This window comes from Poecilia formosa, unplaced genomic scaffold (genome assembly GCF_000485575.1).
Source record: "Poecilia formosa unplaced genomic scaffold, Poecilia_formosa-5.1.2 Scaffold39, whole genome shotgun sequence".
Taxonomy (NCBI): Eukaryota; Metazoa; Chordata; class Actinopteri; order Cyprinodontiformes; family Poeciliidae; genus Poecilia; species Poecilia formosa.
Window position 1 is genome coordinate 1354234 of NW_006799978.1, and position 26503 is coordinate 1380736.

The following is a 26503-nucleotide window of genomic DNA, read 5'->3' on the forward strand; positions in this document are numbered from 1 at the left end:
TCTGCCAGGAAAACAAACCCTCAACATGCAACAAGTCCAAACCTACACACCTAATTATCACAGTCAACCTCACAAAACTAAAATTCACATCAGCTCTGTTCTTCACCATCAGAGGACAGTAAAGGATTGCTTTGCAAAAAAATTGATTCTCTGGTCCACTTGGTGTTCAAACTGTGCCAGAGTTCATTCAAACTAAACCAAGACCGAGCTTTGTAGGTGGACCAGTTTGTTGTATGGTCCACATCAGAGTTCGAGTCACACCTCCACGATCAAACTGGAGTTAGATAAAAGCAGACCAAATGGCGGTGTGAATACTCTCCCTCTCTGAACAAATCAAACTTCAACATTTAATGAAGTTAATGCTAATAATAAAATTGCACTTGGTTCAGCCATCTGGTTTGGTTAAAAATGCAGTTTAAGAAGTTGATGTGTTACCTTTTAGTCTTGTTTTTTAGATGTGAATTTCATAATTATAAATGAATTGCCCTTGCTTGTTAGACACATATGTGACTAGGAATATCAAAAGTTGTCTCTAAAACCATTAAAATAGAAATGTTCTTTCACACATTTTTGCATTTAGTCTCAGGAGAAACACCACTTACAATATGACGTAGAATCTGGAGGTTTGAGCTGCTTCTGTGGTGTGGAAGTTAATTTATTAACTACAAAACTGATAAAAGTGTTAGGTTAACATTATAACTGCTTAAGAGTTGGTACTTTTTGGATTCTGAAATCCTAAAATTGCAGTCATCCATATTTAACTTTAATACTGGAAGAGTTTCTATATATCCAAAAGTGTAACACTCTTGCCTTATTTCTACCTTAAAAGCTGGAAGATTCCACTGTAAAACTCATTAAAATTTCCTTCCTCAATTACTGTAAAGACTTCACTAAAAACGCCTAATAAACCTGTTCTCGCAACAGGACGGGGAAATCAGTCAGGGGAAGACGAGCTGCTCATCTGTGCACAGTTTGCATACCAAACAGCTCACTGTAATGTGAAGTAGTAATGTCAGAAGCGTGGGGTACTTACAATTAGTCGACAATCTGTGATAAATGGGGCTGTTGGTGGGAACGCTCTCAGTGCTGCGTCCTGATGTGGACAGAATGAGAGAAGAGCCGAGCCCACGTACAGTCATTAGGAGAGCAAATGAAATGGGACGGAGAGTTGCCAAGTGGCTGCCAGGTGCTCTCATCCTCTCTCGCGCATGCTGTGATCAAGGGATCGACACACACACACACATATATGCTGTCGGAGGCTGGAAGTAATGCATTACTTTTTGACTTGTTTCTTTGGTCCACTACAGCTTGACATCTATCGTTACAAAGTTTTACTTCTCTATATTTCAGACCTGAATAGTCTGATACCTTTTACTGCTTTTGCACATAAGTATGAAACATAAATAAAACAATCTTTGTTGCATGCAGAGGTGCTCAAGGAGATTTGTCACTATGTTTAATCTACACAAGTGTCTGTTTTCCCAATAGATAAATGATTGAACTGCCAAATTAATTATCTGTGATTTAAAGTTGTAAATCAAAGTAGTATGAGAATCTGTACAAGGGAGATGTTTTATTAAGCAATGAAGAAGACAGCTGGCATGCAGCTATTCATCTTTCTGAAAAATTGACAAGCTAAATGATATTCCGTGGATAGTTAATTTACAAAGTTTTGATTCATTTTTGCAGCGAATCTTCATGGCAGTTTATTTTTTGCTAGAGTTGTTGAACAATCTTTCATTTTTGTCTGTTTTGAAGGCTTGATGACTTGAAGGTATTTAAATTCTACATTTTGCAAAATCTACCCACCTGCTGTCACTTGTGTTTTCAATGAACTACAAGATGATTTATTTGTGAGCTCAACTCATCCTACATGTGTAATACCAGCAGCAAAAGTATTACTGGTTTGTACTCTGTGTTCAAAGGTTAGCATGTAGAAGGAATGCCACGATTCATGCAGTAATGATAAGTGTGGAATGTGCTTTATAAAAATACTGAATGCAAAAAAACACAGCCACATGGATCACATTGTGGACTTCCAGACACATGGGATATACTTTGGTTATAAAATGATAATCCTGGTCTCTTGTTCAAATGTGGCACTATTGCCAGTGGGTTGATCAAATTTACATGCCAAAATTATTGTAATTATTGCAATTCAGATGCCCTTTGTATGTAAATCTACTTTTCAATTTCTAAGTAAACAATTACTAGTCATTTCTACTACAACCACATGATTGTAATTGCATTGCTTTCTTAACCAGCTTAACTTTAATACTTAACCAGACATTATTTTATATGGAAACATAGTAACTGCAGTGGTTTGACATCTGGTTGCTTTATTTCTAGTTCACGTTTTACTGTATAAAAATTATTAAAGACTTCCAAAAATGGAAAGTCAAGAACAGACTCAAGTTTAAAGGTTTTTATTCTGGATTTCAGTGGAAGAGTGCTGTATAGAAGCTCACTGGGGTGGAAGCAACATCATCAATGTTTCAAACAAAGTGTGTTGCTCCGCTTCAAAGGGCTGAAAGAGCTCATGCCTCAAATAGATTTTCATAAATTGTTCAAGAGTTGTTTATGCCACCAGGAGTGAAGGTGTTGTCACACTGCTGCAATTACCAGATGGTAAAGTGAAAAGAGATTGTTTCAAAAGCTAATGCAACACCTCTGTTACCATGCTGACAGAAACGCGCCTTCAACCACACGGAGGGCAACCGGAAATTAATCTTTCACTTGCCTTATGAAATCTATGAACTGCCTTTCAGACCTCTACAAATAAAACAAAAAATATATACCTTTATTCATTGGAAGGTTTTTTGTTAAGAATTATTTGAAAGTATTTTCTCTTGAAGCAATTTCATTTTTAACTGTCTTGTGTAACATGCTGATGTGACTGAGCTGCATGACCACTCTTCATCAAAACACCTTTTTGTGGTTGGGATAAATCAGACAGCAAGTGAACAGTTAGTCCTCAAAGTTGATGTCTTGGAAGTAAAACAAAATGGAAAATAACTATGGTGTTCATAATGGCAGTGCCAGCTTTCTTAAGAGCCAGAGGGGGGAATTATGTAAAATCTACTTTTTTAAGCTTCATATCTTTTGTCATGTTTTTCTCTCAACAAACACATTCCTGGAGTATTGCTTTGATTATATTATGTATATAACATAGCATGACAAAAGGTTGAATTAAAAATACTGTTCAACATCAGAAGACTATCAACTTAAAATATAATATCCCGATTAAAGAAACCAAGTATTAATATCTAAATGTGAAGAGCAGTTGTGAGAAAATGACATTACTTGAATGCAGCATTATTTTAGTTGCTGATTCATTTTTTTTTTTTATCTCTGCTTCTTATTTGAGAGCCAGTTTAACTTGGTGAACTGAGTGAAACCAGAGCCTTAAATGTTGTTTACTACACTCTTCTCTCTCTGAGGAGTTAGAGTAGTTGTGATGGAAAAGATCAGATAAATGCAAGTCCAACAGTCTCCATTTAGAGGAGAGAAAAACATGACAGAAAAAGAATCTTGTACATGTCAAAAAGATTTCACAAAATTCTGGCAACATGTTGCCTAAGTGGATGTGGGCATTCAGATTCAGAATGAAAACTGTAGCTATCGAGATGCATTTTTAAAGGCTTCATACAGCATGCTTTTGAAATGTTTCTTTCAAGATGATACGTTTTATATTCATCTTTAAATTGTGTTGGCCATGTTAAAGTATATCTGCTGTATATTTTCACATTATGTGTAAATACATCACATTATGCATCAAGGAATTACTTTCTTCAAAATGATGTTAGAATCCCAATGCTCTTTGCTGACTAAAAGTTATTTTTATACCAGGATGATATATTTCCATGTCAATAAGTAGAGGACTCTAATGTAAACACATAATTCACAAAACATTGTTTTTAAGAAGATAAGCACGTTGGCATGCTGAGCTCCAGCTGGTGGCAGTAATGCACACCAAAACGTTGCTAGCTAACCGCCAAAAAAAAAAGAAGAACGCGCGCTAAGCCATCAGCCTGCTTCTGTGTGCTAAAAAGCCTCTTCTCATGGAGTCGAGCTCGGTTGGTTGGCTCCCCAGTAATGTAAATGATTGTTCTTACGTTCAGTAGAAGGAGTTTATCGTTTGAAGAAGCCAGATGTTTGTTTCTTCGCCTCCGTGGTCTGGCGAAAAACCTCGTGCTGTTCTTCCAATGCGTGACGAAGTTGATCTTATTAAACGTCCGCGGTTCTGTGCTACAAGTTTTCCATTAAGCTATAACGTCTTTTTCAGTGTTTAGCAAAGTATACAGTACTGCCGACATCGCATCTACTCCGGCAGCGTTGCGTCTGGTAGCAAACAGGTTATGGGATCATACCATTATGTGAAAACAGAGAGGGTCACGTCAGTAAATATATAGTGGTGAGTATTATGGGTCTGTTCGGTTATTGTACAGTATTTGGCAAAACTTGTATACGGACATGCAGTCTGCTATCTGAGATGATCAGTGATGAGTACAGAGGATCGTAAATGAGTTCAATTACGGGGAGCGACTGGAACACAGCCTTAAGTTTTGTAACGGAATGACCCTGAGTTAGCCACGCTGCTAGCAGCTCGTTTCTCTCAAGAGCTGACGGTAATAAAGAAGAGAAAATCAGTGAAGTTGGTCAGTCTTTAGCTGCAGTTTTGTGTTGACAGTGTAAAACAGCAGAACTACATAATATTATATTGGTGCGATGCGAATTTTAGTCTTCATTTGATTTAAAAAATATTTTAATTAAGTGGTTGCAGCAAGTGTGTTTTATCACTATGTTTGGGCCAGCAATAAATTTCTATAAGACACAATAAAATATCTGGGTTTATTTAGTCCATCAGAACCTCGAGGTTCTCCGTTACCTAGTGTCGCTGCAAATCAGCGGAAAAATGACTGCAGCTGCTGCGCTCCAGACAGTAATACGGATAATCTCCCCCCCACTGGACTAGAACCGAACCGAATCACACATTAACCCTTTATAGAGAACAGCTTGCCACTGGAAAGTGTCCTAAGATGCCATTGTGGAGCTCGAGTAACTGTTGTGATGTTCGTAGCTGTACTCTTATAACCAGACCAAGTTCAATTTGTGGCTGCAGCAGCAAGTTTGTTTTGAACGTGCTCCCGAAACAAAAAGGCAGAGTTTCTGTGATAAGCAGTAGTTTTCATCACCTACCGACAGATAAGGAAACAAAAAGGATTTGGCTAAAAATTCTAAACTTAAACAGAGAACCCAAAGTGTGTTGTGTGCTCATTTCATTGTGTGGACAAAAAGCCAACGGAAGAAAACCCGCATCTGTATCCGAAGCAACTGAGCCAGTGAAGTAGCTAAATATGCTAGTACGGGTTATTTGCGGCCATTTCTTCAAGTCACCATCCCTCCCCGCAATAGCTGTAGGTTGTGGTAAAACAATACTGCCGCATTTAAGCTGTGTGGTGTTCCACATATTTTATAGCCTAAAAACTCTGACGAAAGCCGGTTAGCGAGTTGCTAATGTAACAGTGTTAAGGTTGTAGAATCCCACTTGCTTTATGTATCAGTGCAATGGGGAAATAGCGCCCCCTCTCTGTGTGGCTGGTAATATGCTGCTGGCTCCTGTACTCAGTGCCAGTCTGTGAAACTGCACGAGAGGTGAGTTGCATTCTTCAGCACACCGAGTAGAAAAATGTTAGCAACAGATAAAACATCATTTTTATTAACTTGGATAAATACAATATAATTAATATTTACTAGATATGTGCCTGGCACCAATTTTTGTACTTTTAATTTGATCATAAAACACTTCATGTCCGAAGTTAAAAAGCTAACATAACGCTCGCTCTGTTGTAGTGTGCTGATTGAAGCTCAGCCGTTGCACTGATTCGAACCCGATATGTTCTCATTCAGGAAATAAACTGCAGATCACCCAGAAACTCCTTGTCTTCATTAAAAAAAAAAAAAAACCTACACAACGCAGAGTCGAGGGGTTACTTGGGCCGGCCTGGTACAGTGGAGTGAAGCAGAACCCGGTTACACTAACATGTAAACAAATAGCGGTTCCGGTTTGCGGTGGAAGTCGCGCCCATAAATCATGACTTCATGGCGGCCAGGAATAAGGTGCATATGGATAAAAATACTGGAGGGGACTATTTGCTGGAGCAAATGGAGGACCCGGTTATTTGCTGGAGTGGGGTACTTTTATCGTTGTGGATATGAGATATTTTACATACAGGCAGTTAAAACCCAAAACTTGCTTTTTGGCTGATACTTGGCTTATTTCTAATACATTAAACAAAATAGAATAAACAAGGTAGAACAAAACAGGAGTAACACTTTTAAATATTAAAAGTCTGGCTATCATATTTTTGCTATGGAAAAGACATTCCTCCAAGTTGTAAAAGAAAAAAAAAAGATCTCTGCCAAATGGACTGAGTATGTTTACAAAAAAATATCAGATCTGACTTCATTTGTCTGTGCTTGTAACTTATGTGATATTGCCCTTTTTGCAATTGTTTTTATTGTTTGGGGTGGTGTGCTGTCTGTCTTTACTTTCTGTTCATTTTTGCTATTGTTCATAACCAAAATAAGACATCGTCTGTAAAAGAAAATATCAAAAAGACAATATGGACAAAATCACTCTGATTTTTTGCTTCCATCCTTATCTATGACCTTTAATGGCTAAAACTGTAATTAATGAATGTGATGGAAATCCTTATTTCCAGATAATACAATAATAAAAAAGGCAAAGTTCAGTTATAGATCAGTACAGCCACACCAAAACACCCGTCACTTCAATGTATGTACTTTTGTCTGTGGAACTACAGGTAAATGTTGACTGACTGACCTCAAGGACCTGGTGTCAATAAAGCAATTCAACAATTCTGATAAATGAAAGGGAGCAAGAGCTTTAAAAACAAATACAAGTTTAAAATTCATTCTAAAACTGATGGCAAAGCCAGTGTAGTTAACTAAAACAAGTGTAGCGTGGTCCTGTCAGGGAGCGAGTTGAAAACTTGTGTTGGAGGTGACGCAGAGATGACGGGGGACACTGACATCGAGACTGTTGCATTTGTCAATTGTGTTACTGAAAAGAGCAAGAACAGGTCACAGAAGCTTAAAAAAGGCTTGATTTTAGTTAGGAAGTATAGATGATAAAAGTCAGGCTAACTGCACAGACAATTTTCTAAACTGTTGTTGAAAATGATACAGAGGTTTTTGACAGTTGCAGAACTGAGTTGTCAGAATTACAGTTTGTGGCAGCTTTGTCACAAAAATATATTTTTTTAAATAAATTTTAAAACAAAAAGTATTTAATTTCTTAAATACTTTTAAACATTTTACATAATGTTTAAAATATGTTTTTTTTTTTATACATAATCTCGCTTTAATGCTGCAGTATGTAAAACAAACAATAGCTCTTTTGTGGTATTAACTAAAATCAACCAATCAGAGCCTGGACAAGGATTTTAGCGCCGTTTAATTTTTGCAGCTGGTTCACTGCAGCATAGCCTGCTACAACTGCTAAGGTTAGTTAGCATGGTCACCAATGACAGCGGGTAAACACTTTTCCTGTAACGATAAGTTGTTTCTCCATCAGCACATTGAGCACCGCTTACACAAGCTTAAGTGACAGCTCTGATTGGCCAATTTTGAGGTCTATTTCTTCAGACGGCAGTAGCCTGGAGGAGGCGCAGGAGCTCCAACTTTTCACAGATTATGTCTCATATAAGTATCAGGACAAAATGATAGTTGTGAAAAACCTTTTTTGTATTTTTATTTTTTTACATTCTTCAGCTTTAAGAAAAATGTACACAATCTACAACTTTCAGATCTACACTATTCAATATTAGCCACTCTGAAGCACCCCTCTATATTCTCTGTGCCCTGATGAGCTTTGTCTGTAAAACTTTGATGACTACATTAAAAAATTAGTCTGTAATTTGAAAAATACCAGTTTTAGCACTAAATGCCAGGCTGTCCACCATTCTTCATTAGTATCTGGTGTCAGCTGAGCAGACAGCTGGATGTGCATGCTGACAACAAATCACTGCGCCCTTCGCTGACCCTGCTGGTGGCAGAGGATGCCTGGCTGTGCAGCACAAATTCACTGAATAATCATTACGCTATGGCACAACGGGGAATTAATAAACTAGCAAATTGACTGACTCAAATCAGGTCACAGCATTCAGACTCGTATCTCGTCTAATTCCTCTCTGATTGCTGGAGGATAAGGCAGGACTGCGTTTGGGGAGACATTGGCGATGTGATTGAGACAGTTTAAGTCACTTTGTTTTCCCTCATATCCGACTGGAAAATACAAGCTCTGATTTTGAGCATTTTGTATTGATGGATAAAAGGCTCTCAAAGTTTTTCTGAAACATTTTTCATGCGTTTTGACAAATCGTTGAAGATGTGTGCGTGTAAAGATTGTGTAAAACTTACAGTTGTATATAATAATTTAATCTTATTGTATTTTTGCCAATCATGTTTATATCTTACTTTTAACCACTTGCATAGGCTGTACAGGTTACCATCTTGTCCATTTTCTTTTTTTGCCTGTGAATGAATAACTGAGGCAGGGGGTCTTCTGTTCCAAGCTAATTGCATTAGATTGTAATTCCAGTGAAATATTAATCTCCTGTCAATAATTATAATTCAACCGTAAATCATAAACCATGCAATGTGATTAATGTTGGCTATGCCGATCAGATTGGTCATATTTTCATTGTTTTAGTGAGAATGATTGCAAATATTAGTTTTTATTTTTAAAATATTTTTCATGGTTATTGCTCACATTATGTTTGCCTTCCCTACTTTTGTTGCACAAAAACATAATACCAATTTTTCTAATTGCTGCTGTTTTGTTTTACTTTGCTTGCTGTACAGCACTTTGCTCAGTTTCTGTTTGCTCAATTTTTTAGTTACATTTGTTGCAAGCATCATTTATTTATTTTGAGCAAAAATGCATACCAAAATATTTGATAATTAAATTATTCAGCCACAAAAAAAACTCCAGATGTTAACGCCAGACATTAAAGAATCATTGTAAACATTTTGTGAACTGTTGCTGTAGTGTTGCACCGCCTGCAACTTGGGTAATCACCGACCTTTAAAAAGTCTGAACTGGCAGTGACATTTTTTTAGTCTGAAAATTTGCTAAGTTGGCAACAGTGCTGTTAACTAACGGCAAGAACTAATTCTAATTTCAGCTCAAATTGGTTAAAATTATTCTAATCTGTACAATAGGAACCAAGTTCATCATTCTAACATGAAATCATTTTGGTTTATTTTTCAAAATTTGTTTTAAAGTTTAAAAAATACATCTTGATGATGCCAGTCATAAATTAGTGTATTGACTATGCCATTTTTGGGTATCAATTTTATTCTGTCGTTGAGTTTGCTAAAAAAAAGAAAAAAAAAAGAAATTAATTGTCTGAACTACCACTAACATCTGCTCATCTCATTTTTAAATCTAAATGCTTCCATCTGTCGTAAAATGAAACAAGTGTGAAATGTTGACTGAAAAGTGGTTTATTAAACTACATTTGTAATTGAGCTCACATGTAATCCTCCTGTTACAATCCTGTTGGCAGACGTGATTTGGCATGGTTGTGTGTTTTTGTCTTCCAGACATTGAAAGTTGTCTTGGAAAAAGGGACAAACTTTCTTACTACACATTTTGTAAATAGTTCTATAGCCAAAATAAATACATACAAAAATAAATCCAGGTTCCTTTTATATGATTTTGGTCATGAAAGAACTGTGATGATCTTTTTTTCACAAAATCTTGTATTAAGGCACATTAATGGATAATATCTTCAATCACATAAATTAGATGTTATTTTGGGTACTTAGCCGTATGATGGTCCACGGGAAAATGTAGCAGGATGCTACTCTCCTCTTTTTGCAGCATCCAACAAGTAACATTGTGGAAAAATGAACTCTGAGTTTAAATCTGTTAGTTTTGAAGTTTAGTCTTAAGTTGATATTCTATTTTGTAGAGCCATCCCTATGCAGTTCAGAGTAATAAAACACATTTTATGTCAAAGTTTCTAAACTTAGACACAGTGGGAGAATAAACACTTAAAGTCATAATACGCACAAACACGTACTCTCAGACATTGTGTATGTGGTGTCTGACCTGTTCTTTTATAGATAAAAATAAAAAAATGACAGAGACTGGTACAGATTCTGGTTTGTCTAAAAGTCGTCTAGCTTCTTTGTTTTTTATTGAATGTTTCCATTAACACATATGGACGGACCTTAATGTGTATTTGCCTGTTTAGATGGATAAGGTTTTCTGAAAAGCGACATTTGAAAACTGTATTTAAAACCGCTTGAATACAATTAATGTAATGTATAAGCTGTTAATGAGTATTCACACATTAAATCTAACACCATTTTTTCCTCCTTTTGTAACCTTTTGATGAGCATGTAACGGTAAAACCTAACAGTATTTTCTTTTTCTGTTTCCAATGTATCTCTTGACTCTTTAAGGATAGTCAAAAGAACTGTCTTAAGTGTGAAAAGCTGGTTTACGGTGTGTGAACTAAACTGACGCCTGTCAAGACTTGTTAGTGTTTATACAGATCAAAAAGTCCACAGACCACAGCAGAATAAAACCATTTCTGGAAAGAACCCCTCATAGAATATTTATGAGAGAAATTACCCTCACTGCCCCAGAAATGAAGTAATTTTAAAGACAGTGATAACTTTATCACCACACCTGCTTTGCTGTAACTCTGCTCATCTTTCTGTTATCCTTTTATGCCTCTACCTTTAAGTTGAATAAAATCTTCAAGGTTTCTGTCCTCGCTGTTTTTGAAAGGATCGCTTTGTTTCCAGATATGTTAGTTTCTCCCTGGCACACATTACTCCTACTCAGGTCATTCAGTCTGAAGTGTTCATTCAAATGCAGATTACAGGGCATAAATTAACATGTGAGGAGTAAGTCACGTTGGCAGGGGAAGCTTATGCACTGTTTTATGGCAATGTCCTGTTTTAAGCACCTGTATGATGCACAGAAGAGCTTTGATTATATAAATGGGTGCATGTTCCTGTTGTGCATGTTCCTGTTGTTTAAATAAGACTTCAGTCTAAGGTGTCATGAAGCAGAAGCAGGAAAATGACTCAGATATGCACATTGACTCTGAAGTTGCTACAAAACAAGCTTTGGTTCCAACGTAACATTACACTAGAAGAAAGTCAGCAGAGCTTCATAGATATTGCCTCTTGAATTGCTGCACAGAAATATTAAAATGTTATTATGCTACTTGTAGAATATAGGATTCTGTCATTGGACCGTTTTGCACAATTTTCTATTTTTTTCCTCCGATGTTTCTCAATATGTAGTTATGTTGCTTTTCACCTCTTTTTGTCACAATTTCACAAAACCATGAAATCTTTAATAGAATTACTCCACAACCCTATGCATCTTAAACAATTCAAATCTTGGGGTGGGTGATGGACAGGGCTGGAGGGGGGCTCATTTCCTTTAGTAAGTAAATGTATTTTGTTTGTCATACCTGCCAGGTTCCCACCTTACCTTTCTTGTAGTCTCCAATTATTAAAAAACAAAAACAAACTATTTCACATTTTTCACTTCCCAGTTATTAAATATTGCCTTACCAAAGATTTTATCTGTATTTTTACATTGTCCATCCACTCCTGCATTACAGGTAAAATTATTAAAGCATGTAATAACTGTACCAGCTACTGTAGCAAAAATCATTATCACACAAAGGTTGTTTTCTCTGCAAATGAATGTTAAATTCAAGTTTGTCTGGCAGTCAACCACTGTTTAAGATTAGGATTCTGATTTATTCCAGCCTGTAAGTGTTTATATCTACATTATTATAGAAAATGTCAACCCTTGAGATATTTTGAAAGGGCTTTATCTTCTTTTTAATTGTCCATGAAGAGGTGAAAATGGGTTGCATCTGTATTTATTTGACTGCCTGGCACTTTTCATAAAATAAAAAGCTTTGAATACATCAAAAATGGAGCTTTTAGGTGCAAGGCCATGTCTGGAAAATTGAAGACAGAATTTATCACCGTTGTATGGGGTTTCTTTATCTTTCTTTTTTGGCGTGTGTTCAAATAAAATGTATTATTCCATTTTGACTCACCAGTAAAAGTCTTTGAAATAGTCATTAAACCACCACAATCTTCATAAAAAGAACAATCTGAGCTACTGTAGCAAAAATCATTTTCACACAAAGGTTGTTTTCTCTGCAAATGAATGTTAAATTCAAGTTTGTTAAACACAAATCATTTCAGTGTTGCCTTTGTATCTCCAAATATTTTTTTTGTACCTTTAGTGGATGGTTTAGATTGAATTTTTTTGCATTATTTATGCATGTGACTTACTGGTGGTCTGGTGAGAAATAAACCTTCCAGTGCTGATAGTGCTTTTTTGTCAAGCAGCCTGTGAATTTTAAAAATTACATTCATCTGAAAATAGAAGCTGGATTTAAATCCAGGGTTTTTCATCTATTCTGGCAGATGCATAAATACATCAAACATAAATGGATTCATTTTCTCCCGTTGTGTGTTCTCTCTAGGTTTTATGGGACATAGCAGCTATCCAGGTCCATGTGAGCATAAATACTGTGGCTTGGGACGCCATTGTGTGATCAACCATGAGACTGACCAAGGGGAATGCAGGTGTTTGGATCATTGCAAACCACACTACAAACCAGTGTGTGGTTCAGATGGAAAGTTGTACCAGAACCACTGCGAGCTCCACCGGGCCTCCTGTCTCCGAGGACACAGGATTACCATCATGCACAGCGAGGAGTGCTTCTACAAAGGTAAGTGACTGTGTGACCTTCCTTTGGTGATGGATCGTTTAGTTGAGCTTTTATTGTAAGGCCATTGAAATTGGCTCTGTAAAATTAGGGATCTACAGTGTTTGAGTTTATGGTGAGAAAAAGACAATACATTTGAAGTGTTTTTGTGTTGGTTTTTTTTTATTTATTTTATTTTTATTTCATTGGACCCCTGCCTATTTGTGAGTCACTATTCATAGAATTTTCTGTGGAAAGTAAAATTTTCCTACTAATGAATTTATTTGTAGAGCATATCTAAAATGCTCGGCAGAAAATGCAGGTTGTGAAATTGGAATACTAGGCACAATGCTAATTAGTCATTGGCTGGCGTCTGCTAAGCAGCCAATCAATCATTTGGCTGCTTCAAATCAATCAATCATTTACCCTGAAGAGTTAAGGAAGACTGTAGATGTTAGATTCTGTGGTAATACTAAGACGGTTTACACTTTGCATATTGGTGCATATTAAGGTATATTTAGTGCTTGAACCATTAAAAGGGGCATCTATACCCATCTCAAGTATTTCTGGATTTTAGGTATTTATGGGCAGCTGTGGCCCTTGTGGTCCCATGAATACATGTTAAATAATAAATACTCCCTAGAATCAGGTACTGAACCACAGACCAGAATCACTATAATGTGAGGAAAGTTGTGGATCAATGTAGCAATTCAGAGCCTGTTCTGGCCATTTTGATGCCCTAGACAAGTTTAAGGTCAACCCCACCCACCTACAGCCAGAAATGTCCATGGATGTCTGCGCTATGTATTATTTGCTGTAGAAAACTTGAGTAAATATTGATGATTACAGTCCTTACTCCTTGTGTAAACTGTATTTGTCATTTACAAAATTACATTTAGATGAAAATTACAATCTGTGTGGAGGGCAAATATTTCTCTGTGCATCATGGTCCAACTAGATCTGCACTGGTGTCGTTACTGAACAGTTCAAGCAAAACATGTAGCTTCAGGAGACAGACTCCTTAATTCCTTTAACATAGTAACCTAGTAGGGATTATAGGTTTATAAAATAAGATCTACATTTACAGTGGCATTATTAGGATACTTTGCTTTATTTCAACTTAGCTAGCCAAAGCAAAGCTGACCCTCTACATATAACAGCAAGACAAGTTTTACCAGGTATATGATAGAGCGTCTTATGTACCACTGGCACATTCTGTTTGATTAGGTTTGATTTACATATTTTAAAGCAACACAGTGCTGATTTTGCATTCACATTTAAAGCACTTTCTTACTGAGAATATTGTCAAAGAAAACTGTCATCTTCTCGTGAGTTTTATTGCATCTTTGGTAATCACAGTAAAAGCACATCAACACTTGCAGAACTTGTTTGGCGTATCAGCAACAAAGAGGACACGGCAGTACCCAGACTGTGATTTACTGGCAAAACAACGCTCCTTTAACACAGCATAGATGTTGCAACATTGAGAATAAAGCACACAATCTGAAAATAGCAGCTCTGTTTGAAATGCACAACTCTGTTTAAAAGTAGGGGCAAGACCATGGTTCTACATTGTTCATATTTCCCTAGAGAAGCCTGACTGCTACACCACGGTTTGTGTATAAACACTGCAATTATTCCAAGTCCCATGAAATGAGGCTCTTCTCCATTCTTGTGATCCAAGACATCATTGAAATAAGAGCTCCTGACATTGCTGTTCCATTCTGGGCAAAGAGAAAAGCAACAAAACACTCACAGAGAGCAAATGCATAATGTAGCAAGTCTTTTTCAGTTTTCCTGTTTACTTGTTAACTTTGAAAAGTAAATTCATAGAATATAGGGAGAGGGGCTCTCTTAGATCTATATATTGTCTCACATGAAACCTTCAGTGATTGCCACAACAAAGCAAGCTAAAAAAACATTTGCACAAAATCCTTTGTTTAGACATAAAAGCTGTCAGTACAATTTAGAAAATAATAAATTCTCACCACAATAAACGATCTAGAAGTGCCACATGAGATGGCATACATTATGGGTGTAAAAAAAAATCCAATGCAAGTAAAGCTAGTGTTAACAATCGGAGCCGGTGAGTCATCTCAATCACAGAAAAAGGCTTGGAGATCAATGATACCCTGGTGAGTGATGGTTGTAATCAGCCTTTCTCCTGCACCTTGTCCTGTCAGACTGCCTCTTCCCTCCTTTTCTACACCCGGTATTCAAGATGCAGAATGGGATATTTGACCAATGTCAGGCAATCAATATTAGATCAACGGGAGCCAAAGGAGGACTAAAAGATACACAACTTCTTTTTTTCTCCATTTCATTCCTTGCTCAGTCTCGCCAGGTTTTCTTTTCGCTGTGACTGATATGTAATCAATTATTCAATGGAGGAGCACTCAAGGGAGAGAACAGTTTTATCCCCCTCTGGTTCATTTGAAATCTCTGCTGTAGGCTTCAAGTTTAAAAGTGTAAAAATAAATAAATCTACGATTACCATATTTTTCTAAAAGCTTAAAGCTTTACACAGGGGAACAAAGATTTTCTCAAAACCACATAGCTGCTAAAAGTTTTATCTACAAAAGGACCTATGTAAGTCAAAAGGAATTAATAATTGAGCAACAGTAATAGAGCCTATACAATAAAATTACTAAGTGAAATAAAGGCCATTCATTTTCCTTGGTGCTGATTGGCTGAACCCCTTAGAGTGGAGAAAAGGAAGAATGCAGATCTCATCTTCTGCAGTAGTCCTAAGGCGGTTTCTGCTGTGTGGATTAGTGCATTTTGAGGTACATTTACTGTTAGGCAGCTTTAAGCGTTTTTAGAAGGAGTCTCAAGTATTTGTAGATTTTAGCTATTTATGGGCAGCTGTGGCCCCTTACCCCTGCAAAAACCTGGGTCCTCTCTGTTCTGGTCACACGGTAAATACTCCCTAGAATCGGTTGCTGACCATGAAGTATTTCACAGTAATATTGAGGAAAGTAGTTTTTTCAGGATATCACTTTCCAATGCAACTGGTTTGTCTAAAAAAGATCCTTTAGTAAAGTTGTTCAGGTAGTGCTGCGTTTAAAGCTGAAGATGAATCATGATTATAATGATTATAATAGTAATTTTCCACCAAAGCGATGGATTGATAATCTAAAGCAATACATAAAGTCAACTGTTGTGCACAAGCTGTAACTCCTTAAAGAGTTAAATATTCTTGACATTAGAAGTAGCTCTTTCCTGTTGTAAAAATCACTGCATCATGACACAACTTAAATTGCATAGTTGGCCATATCCATATTAATTATAGTGGATGCTGTAGCAAAACGGGAGAGAAAGAAGTAAAAGGACAATGTGTTTAGAACTACAACCAAACTTTTCTCTGGCTATTCTTAATTTTATTTTATTTTTCGGTGTCACAATTTCAAACTTTCTTCTTAATCCAGGACATGTACATGTAAAGTTTGGTTTTTCACTCCATGGTCCAACTAGAAGCCTTGTCATAGTAAAACATTTTTACTCAGCATCCTCATTTTACAATCCATATTAACAATCTCTAAAGAACCCAAAACAGTGCGTTTCATACCAAGGAACTGAAATCTCCTGTCTGTGGCTGGCAGGGACTGCTACACATCCGATAGTCCAGTAAACTTGGTTTGATTGAGGTCCAAAATAGCAACATTTGTTACATTTTCAGATACTACGGTTCTCTTTCATACTGCACTGTGTCAAATCTCAGTGGTCTCTGATCTTTGCCTTTGGAGTCTGTCTCCGGTCTTCTTGGCATTCAGATTCAGATGCGTTCAAACCACACCAGAGTTCACTTCAATCGAACTGAGACCTTGGTTTGTGATCGGACCAAAGTTTGCTTTTTTGTTCTGCATCAAAGTTTGATTGGACAATAACACCTCCCTAAACGAACCGGACTTTCTTGGACACAAACTAGAGTTGGATTAAAGTGAACTAAACAGAACTGGTGTGAATGCACCTTAAATATTGCACCAAAGTTAACAAGTTGGACACATTCCTTTTTTGCCATAGTCCTATCCCTTCATATTGTTTCCCCATTAGATTCACCTTTAAAGTGTGTTGTTTTACCATTCTCTCTTTCAGGTAGAGTGAACTCTTATTCAGCAGAGAGAATATTAAATTTAATTGGTGACATTAAATGTCATACTTTCACTGCTGCCTCAATAACTGTGCAGAAGCTTGCAAGTATCAACTACACTTCTCTCATTTTCTGGTTTTACAGTGTGTCCAAGCTAGTGTTGACAACACCAGTTGGCACATTCCACTCTCCAATTTTGTTCCCGTCTTTTGTGGCGGACATAATATTAAACTTAGAATAAGGTGACAACAGGTACTGGGAGTTGAGTACAGTGGTCTACTCTGATATGACCATTCACAAACATGGTGACTGGGATATTCTTAATTTAAAGTGCATTTTAAATGACTGTATGCCTACCTCTACCAAATGTCAGAGCCTCTGTCGTGTAGNATATATCACACATTCATTTGAAATAAGAGTTTTTACTTCCTTATTTATAATTATATTGACTGGCAGCTACACACCTCCTGGCCCTCAGCAGCACACAACATTAACACAGCATAACGGTATTGTAGTGACTGGGTTATAAATTATGAAGCACCGTTGTTTGACAGCCTCGGTCCTGCTCTGGTTGCTCTGAATATACAGTATTCTTTGTCCAGCATACCTGATCCGAATGACATTATTTCATTGATTTCAGTAGAACCCTTTTAATGAGCCAACAAACTAAAGACATTGTAATGTTACAATGTCATGTTGGTTTTTGTCTTCGGGAACTGAGGTACTTCCTATGAACTGATACTTTTTGTGACAGCTGCAAAAGGACCAGTGTGTGTTAAAGTAGCTTTAAACTGATTGAGTTTTACAACCACAGGCTGTTTTTAAATGAACTGTCAGCCCCAGATGGATGACCCTCTCCTCTAATGCTCTGCTGACTGCCACATTTCTATCCATATTTCCTATATGTTGGCTAAACAAAAGCCACAGTAGCATATTATCACTCACTAATATTTTGTGATCTCTTTTCACTAAGGTACAGCCTTAATACAAGAGTAAATTTAATTGGTTGAATTCATACTTTTTTGATCTTTTAGATGACAATAATCCCTTCAGTTTTCTACAAAGTTGTGTATTTAAGACAGAAGAATGTGGATTGTAATATTAGAGGAATGCTACTTTAGACAAATTTGCTTTTGATTTCAAGATACTTATTTGATGTTTGTTTTATGGTTTAAGATATTCTGGTATGAAATGGCTTTATTTGTAAAACTATAATGTCTTGGAAAAGTATTCCAGCCCCTTGAATCTTAAGTTTACTGACAACCACAAACTTCAATATGCTGTTTGGGGGATTTTAACTGATAGACCAAAAAAAACTTATAGAAGTGGAAGAAAATAAAAAAGTTTTGAATCTTTTTTTTTACATATAGATTAAAATTAAGAAGTGTTCCAGTTGTAAATTCTTTTGGGAAGATGTCTACTAGTTTAGCACATTTAAGAGAATTTTATTTTTACCCATTTTTGCAAAATATCTCAAACTTAGTGAAATTGGATAGAGCGTCTGTCAGCAGGTCTTAATTTTCAATTTAATTTAGGTGTGGAATATGACGAGGTCATTCGAACAGGAGAACATGCTACAGATTTATTCTCAATGTTCTTCTGGAAATTTAATTTATCCTGCAGCCTCTAGTCGTCTTTTGTCCTGGACAGACTTTCCCCAAGATTGCTCTACGTAACTCCTCTGTCCAGCTTCCCTGTCCACGCTGAAGGAAAACTTCCCCTCAACATGATGATTTCTCTACAGCGTGGATGATCTGTCAAATGTAGCATTTGCTGAAGGCAAGTGTTTTGTGGGATTTATAGGTAGAAAAGTTGAGATATTGTTTTATGACTTAAGCCTTCTTTAAACCTTTCCACAACTTTAGACTTGACTTGTCTGCTGTGTTCCTGTTCTTCATGAGTGATATTATTTTCCAACAAAACAAAAGGACATTACACATCAGCAGGCATACATAAAAAATATGGTCTGCCCACACATCCATACAAATAATTCAAATGGTTGAAGGTCATAGAAATATAGACTAGTATTTAATTAATGTGGGTTCTCTGTTATGATGCTGTTTTGATTGGGTATCATCTTAAGATATCTTTTTGTAGAGGAGAACGGCTTCATATAGCATCCCTGAAATGCTGAGACGGGAAGTCGGTTGACGGGCATTAATTGACGAGATCCACCCTCACACTGCATTCCTCTTGATGCTCTCACAGGACTGTGATAATTTTGAGGATATATTGCATAACGGTAGACTCCTTTAGATAAGTTACATCCATATCTAATTTTTTTTTACCAAAATCTATTTTGCTATATAGTAAAGAGGGATGAACATAAGAACACTACTCTGTTTGGTAAATATTCTGGAAAACAATTTTTCTATTTCTGCTTTAAAATTTTGCTCTACTTAGTGTTGGTCTATCACATGAAATCCCCCTCAAACTAACTCTTAATTTGTGGTTGTAATGTGATGGAAATGTGAAAAATTATAAATATGGTGAATACTTTTGCAGCCACCAAGGAGAACAAGACGCATTGCTGTTCATTCAGAGAAGCTATAAAATGTTGTCGATATTTACCATATTCATGACTTAATGAGACAACATATCATCAGCAGACATGCAGAGGGCATGTCTTGATCAATGAAGTAATTCTGCCTCGTATTAATTTAAGAGACGGACGATTAGTCCCCCGAGCAAGTTCAATCTTGGAGTCATTGACTGATTGCTTTAGAAGTGACACCCGTATGGAAAGAAGCTGAATCACTATCGGCTTTGGTCCCAGCTGGATGATTTTAATTTTTTTAACATGGAAATGGACAGGCCTTATCGTCCAGACCCTCACGGTGACGCTTATCTGCTGAGGAAGACAGGATAAAAAATGACAGCCATGTGTTGACTGAAGTTTCTCATTAGCACTGGGGAAAGGATCTGACCCCCATTTTCCTCCTGCACAGCATGGTAACTTAAACAGGATCAGATCTGATTGAATATTAAGTGGTGCACAAAAGTCTGACCGATCTGCAAAGGGCAATATGCATATGATAGTGAATATTTTATATATTTTTTTAGCCTGGAACCACTGTGGAGCAAAGGCGACTAGAGCTAAGATTAAAACAAAAAAAGCAGCTCCTTTCACTACATTCTACATAATAAATTACCAGGCAGAGCATAAATATCGAAAATCAGCCGGCTCCTAATAAATATATTTTACCACTGTCTCTAGATTTATTATTTATTGTTTTTTTGCATTGCATCATCTACTTAAGTTGCAGCGGATCATTCATTCGCTTTTGTTTCTATATATTGCATCATATCTGTATGAAGTGTATATAGAATATAACTCCTTCATTCCAACTGGAGTATGGTTAAATGTATGCATACAGAAGCATCTTCAAGTTTATCATTTACAGGTTCAAAGCATCTACAGTGTACAGTTTTAATTAGGTAAATATACCAAATTAAAATTGGACATAAGGTGCTTGAATTGATCTCCAACTCCATTTGAGAATCAAATTAGAAATAGTTCAAAACTTTTTTAGCCACTGAGAAACAACTTGGTGCATCTATAGAGCCTCAAGAATCACTCCACTGTGTCTTGCCTTGTAAATGGTTTCAACAAGCCAGGTCCCTCTTCTAAGCTGCACTATGTCTAACCAAGAGTCAGTAATATGGAGAATCAAACCATGCATGAGTTTCCATATAAAGAGACCTTTTTTGTCTCTTGAGCCTGTAGATTTGTTGCCTTCTTCAGTTATCTGAGGCTGTCTTTATGCCAAAAACATATTAGGTAATTTTTGATTTCATTCAAACCACTTTAACATTTTTGGAATTCCAAGTCACAAACCATCCAAACTAAAATATCATATCAACTGCAGAAATTAAAATCATCACTCTGTTTGGTCAAAATAACAATTTCCTCTTTAATCCATGAATGTGGAAGCTTGTTTGCATGAAACAAGCAAAGTCAAAATATATATGTTTTTCCAGTTGAATTTACTTTTTTTTTTCTAATATCAATAAACATGCCACCTGTCGGATGATCTTTAAACGCGATCTTGGGCCTATATAATAAGCCACTTTGTAAAATCTTGTGTTTGAAGTCCAGATCAATATGACTCCAGCTTAGGGAAGAAAATGAATTGAGCTGTGTAAGGAAATCAAAGGACTGGCAGTTGCAGTAATATGATCAGGCAGACAGACAGACAGACAGAGATGATTAACCCTTTCTGAGCGAAGAGGGAAGAAAAATCTTATTTCAAATCATCATGGAGATGGAAAATCAGTTTGACATTTTGCATTGATGAGTACATGGTCATCCATACAAGTAAAAAACCTTAATCTTTTATTCATTTCAAATAAATGATATGAAGCTGCTTTCCTATTTTCACACAAAACTACACATTTGCTTTAAATTGAATCAAGCTAGATGTTTTTTTTTTTTTTTTTACCATGAATAGTGAAATATAAGATTTTAAGTCAAATATTTTAAAGTCGTCAGAGCTCTTATTCAATGGCTGACCAGCATTTTGTCATAATTCCACTGGTATTTGGGTGATTTTTTTTTTTTCTGAGGATGATAAAGTCCTTGAGGCAGAAAGACTCCTTGATGTCACTCTAAACTTCTGCTTCCTTAGATTCTCTCTCATATTCACTTCTAGACTCTGACTGCATATATAGACTATATTTTACCTATGCTCAACAGCTAAAAAGAGGAATTTAAGTCTTTTCTTTTAAACAAACATCCGAGTTACATTTTAATTAATCAGAGTACAGCATGTTTATATTGAATACTTTGCAATAAACCAAGAATAAAGTATGTAGCCTTGGCTGAACATAAGTGATTACACTGGCTCTATGAAAGTAGGTTCTTCTTGAAATGTCGGGCTTTTGTTTTTAACTGCTTCCCTGGCGTTCTCAGTCGAACAAACTCTTTGTAGATCACTCCCCTGAGCCCAGCCAAGAAAAACATGCTCATGAAGCATCATAGTCTTTTGTCCTCCAGAGACTCTCTATCTTAACGATGTGTCTTTGCGTTTCCCACCGGAGAGTCACTCCAGTGAACTCAGCCTGAACGCAGTAAGGGGAATTATAACCTCCTGTGTGTTCTTGCCTTCTTTTAATGACTCTTGTGGTGCCATTTATGCTGCAACCCCTGCACGAGCCCTGGCACTGTCATCGACAGCAGAGCCAGAGAACAAGCCCCTCATTAAAATCCAGACCTGTGAATCATTAAGTTTGCAAGGACGTCCAAGCCATTGTCTGCTACAAGGTCTCGGTGCTGTTGACTTTGAAGTTGGTTTGTGTACTTTGTGATGTATTTTGCAGCTAAAGCAGACATGATGGTCTGTTTTTATGTTTTTTCTTCACAAGTAAAAAGCTTGCGTGATGAAGGAAGTGATTTTGTCGTGCAAAACAGGGCTGCTTTTTTGTTGTTAAAGCTTTTTATCTGGTACTTGCTACATTATGCTGCAACACCTTTTTTAATGACCACACTTTTTGCTTACTTGCCAGTGGGAGGTCAATTTCAACTCTGTGAAATTTTTAAGACCTTTATTTCCCAACAATTTTTTTTAAATAGGTTCCATAGTTGCACTTTATTTCAATCTCGTTTCCTAGATAAAAACAATTTTTTTGGAGTAGGAAGCTGATTCATTTGACAGAGAATAGGTGCGGTGAGCCCAATTTATCCACATTTGGCCAAAGACAAGTGGTAATTTGGAACTCGCCTCCAGACAAAGCCATTTGCTGGAGCCAAACCTGTTTTCAGGCTCTGACACAAACTACCCAGGAATAAACTAGCCTTAACCACAAATTTTGAAAGAACATGAACGTAGTGAATTGGTGTTCCTAACCTGTATTTTTCTGAGCCAATACATTTCATTTGTGAGCCCAGCTTTCTCTTAAACCTAAATTCATTTCAGATGCTGCCAGTTCACAACAGATGCTTTCTCAAAAGAATCAAATGACTCCAAATCAAAATCAATTCTTCAGTCCATTTGGTTAAATCAAAATTTTTCAACTTTATACCATGTTATAATGTAATTCCTTCAGTAAACACATTCCCAGAGTGTTGCTTAGACTTGTTTATGCATATTCGAGAAATCTTTGAATCAGAGCTTTAACTCGTACAGCAAATAATGTAGTATAAAGCCTTTAAGTGGTCAGTTTTACTGGAAACAGTCCATTTACCATTTTATAAGCAAGTACTTTTATTTGCCTATTCACATTGCTGCTGACTCTAGCAAAGTGATCTCAATATGGAGTGTCCTTATTCTGGCACTTAAGTCTTTTTCCATCTTCTCTCTTGCCACCTAGAGATATGTGACTCCCTAACTGTATGACTGATTGCCGCTGTTTAACCCCATTTTCTTACCAAAACAAGCCTGACAAAAACAACTCAATAAAAAAAACAATAGTTATATTTCTTTAGTACTTCCAGCATCTCTGAAAGAGTAAGGTTTAATTATTTCTGTTGAGACAATGTTCCCTCAACAGCAGGACATGTATGCACAATTTAAGAGTAGCTGCAGTTGTTGTTGTACCAGAGGTTACCATCTGCTTCATTTTCTTTGTTCCCAGCTACAACCTGTTTTAGAAGATTTATGCATGAACTGTTTTCTGTTGCCAGACAACCAAAACACATATGAGTTATTGAGCATAATGCAGCTCATTAAGGCCTCACATTAGGAGTATTTTAAAGTCATTTCACTGTTGCCACTTTGCTAAACATTTTTGTTTCGTTATAAGACCTGGAGGACTGGAGTTCTCCATTCTCATTAAAAGTGATCTACCACATTTTTGTCAAAATATATGTAAATATATGTTTTGTTGATTTTAAATGAAGTTAGATTTGTAAAAACTTTCAGCACCACTTTGACTTTTGTGTACAGTTGCCAACCTCTATCTATAGCAACAGTTATGAATGAGAGCACACATTGCCTCAGCAGTGGTTTGTCTATTTGTTTTTGTGTTTAGCTGAACTCTTGTAAGCAGGGATGTCTGTTCCCAGAGCTTCGTGTGAATTCTAAGAGCAAATGGTTCTGCCTCAGCTTCACAAGGCCAGTAGACCTATCCAAACAGACTCCACTTGGCAGGAGGGAAATCTCCAATGATGCAAGAAAAATGCGTTTTGAACAGAAAATCACATATGTAGTTACAATGTAGTCCTTTCTGTTAACATCAAAGGATCAAATTCTCAATATAATGCAATACGTCTGTAAACCGTTCACTCACACACTAAGTATTTACTTCAAGAGAGGGTGAAAAGTATAGCATGTCTAACATCAAAAGATTTGTCATCCTCAAAATGGAACCAGTTATTTGCTTTTAAGACACTGCTAAGCAGCAAAAGGAACAATTACTCCTACCTTAACGTTTGTAGGAATAAAATCTTTAATATAATACAATAAATACATTAATTAGGTATAATATCATGAACCACTGCCTGACAGTGTGTTTTTGGTGCCAATACAGTCCTGACCCACATGTTGTGGGATCTGGCACCAAATAGTTAGCAGCAGATCCTCATGTATTATTCCCCAGTCTTTGGGAGCTACTAGCCTGAAGCCTTTAGATTCATCCCTTCTCTAAACCACCAAAGGCCTGTTAACAAGCTTTCCATTTGATTCAGGTGTGCTGGAGACGGGTTGCATCCAAAAATTGCAGTGTAATAAGTACTGATGACTGAAGTTGGGCATGGTTGCTTCAAGTTTTCTGGGTTGCTAGGTGTGGCCTCAATGGATTGATTTATTTTGTTCAGTATACTCTGTAGATGCTCATCTGGATTCACGTAGGGAAAATATTTCATTCCTGAACCATTATTGCTTTGTGGCAGGCCACATTATCCCCCTGAAAAAGGGCAAGTCCATCAAGGAATGCCATTTTCACCTTGACTGGTTTGCAGCACTATGTGTGCTATCCTGGGATGAACTGTTTATTCTGCCCTCTTTCTGTCAGAACCATCATTATCTTCTTTAATTTGAGCTACAGTTACTCATCTATTGTCCCACCTGGGGCCAACCTTTGGTCCCCATGTGCATCAATGACTCTGTTGCCAGTTCACCTCTGCTCATTTTTTGGACCACTTTTGTCCGGTCAGTCCAGCCGGGGAACAGGAGGTGCTTTGACCCAGTTGTCCAGCCATCACAGTTTAAGCCCTTGCCAAACTTGCTTACACTGAGGTTTTAAAACAAATGTTAATTTACTGGCAACCCACTAACAGCTGCCAAGATGAAGAGAAGACTAGTGTTTTTGGTCTGACCTGCCTGTTTTGCCTGATTTGTGTACAAAACGTGGGCTGTCACGTGGTAGAAAGTTATTTATTTCATGAATTCCACCCAATTCCACTTTGTTACATTGTAGCAATGTCTCATTCTGAGCTTTTCATCTCTCTGAAAGTGTTTGTCACAAAAGCTTTTTCACGCTCGCATCAAACACAAAGTATGGAAAAATAGCATTATAAAGGACCCAGATGCTAAGAGAGGAAAACATTTACAAAGCACTTTTGGCTTTTCTCACCTCAGTGAAAGTTAAAATTGTTCCGTTAACGATGAATGTGACAATTAATGTTTAACATTTCTTAAAAGTCATGCAAGATCACTTTCATGATGATAATTGCTAAAAACATACAATACAATTTTTAAAGTCGAGAAATAAATGGTGCCTCCATGACTCTCTTTGCCTCAATAATAGGATTTAATCAAAGGGTTTTATTGTCTGGAGAAATGACACCGTCCATTCATATGTCTCTTTTTGAAGTGGGCAAAATCAATTTTTCATCGAAATTTGTCACAGAAGAAGCTTAAGAAACAGAACGTAGCTGTCCTAATTCAACCCTGGAAAATTACAGTAAAAAAAGAGGTCATTATTTTATAGATTTTCCTGTCTCCTTTTGCTCTGACATGGCCATCGGCTAATGATAGTCATATCAATGTGTACATGGCACCGTTTGCCTCCCTTATTAAAGTTGCATGAAGATAAATGCAGCGAAAAGCCAGTGCAGATATATGTCTCAGCTGTGGGGAATATCACAGGCTCATTTGTTGAAAAGTGAATTGGTAAGGGAAATGATGGCACAATGGTGTCACCACGCTGTCCGTTGTTTGAAGAAGAAAGCAAATCACACACACCATTAAGGATGAATGTATAAGAGCTGGAAAAAGAATAACAAATATTAATATACATAATGCAATATGGTGCTTGTAGAAGGTTAACTGAGTGTAAATCAAATGTAATAATCTGAACAAATGAAACTTTTGCTGTTTTTTGACATACCAAGAGAATTAAATTTTCTGTGCAGCAGTCCATAGGTTAAAAGAAGCAACATACATTTTCTTCTTCTGTACTTCACTAAAACGTAGACTTATGACATGATAAATATAATCTTCTCTTACATTAGCAGTGAACGTTAGGTCAATAGACATGAAAACAATTGTTTTCATAGTTCTGGAGCAGCTGTAACCTATGTTGTTTGACAAGTCTGAACACCCACACCAGTTCAATATTAAAGTTACCTGAATCATTTTATTATTTACAGCACTGAGTTTTCCAAATAGGGCTAGACTTGAATCTCCTTGTCTGATTGGGTGATACATTCAATAGGAAACTGTGTGTAGCAAATTTCTTTTTT

General features: G+C 36.8%; 1 protein-coding gene across 3 annotated transcripts in view; it reads left to right on the top strand.

The window, feature by feature from the left end:
* Window positions 1–26503, top strand: part of fstl5 (follistatin-like 5) — a 192272-nt gene that overhangs the window by 50015 nt on the left and 115754 nt on the right. For all 3 annotated transcript variants that reach the window (XM_016670941.1, XM_007551027.2, XM_007551028.2), the window contains exon 4: window positions 12567–12815. In XM_016670941.1, the coding sequence (XP_016526427.1) occupies window positions 12567–12815 (249 nt within the window). The remainder of the gene's footprint in view (window positions 1–12566; window positions 12816–26503) is intronic.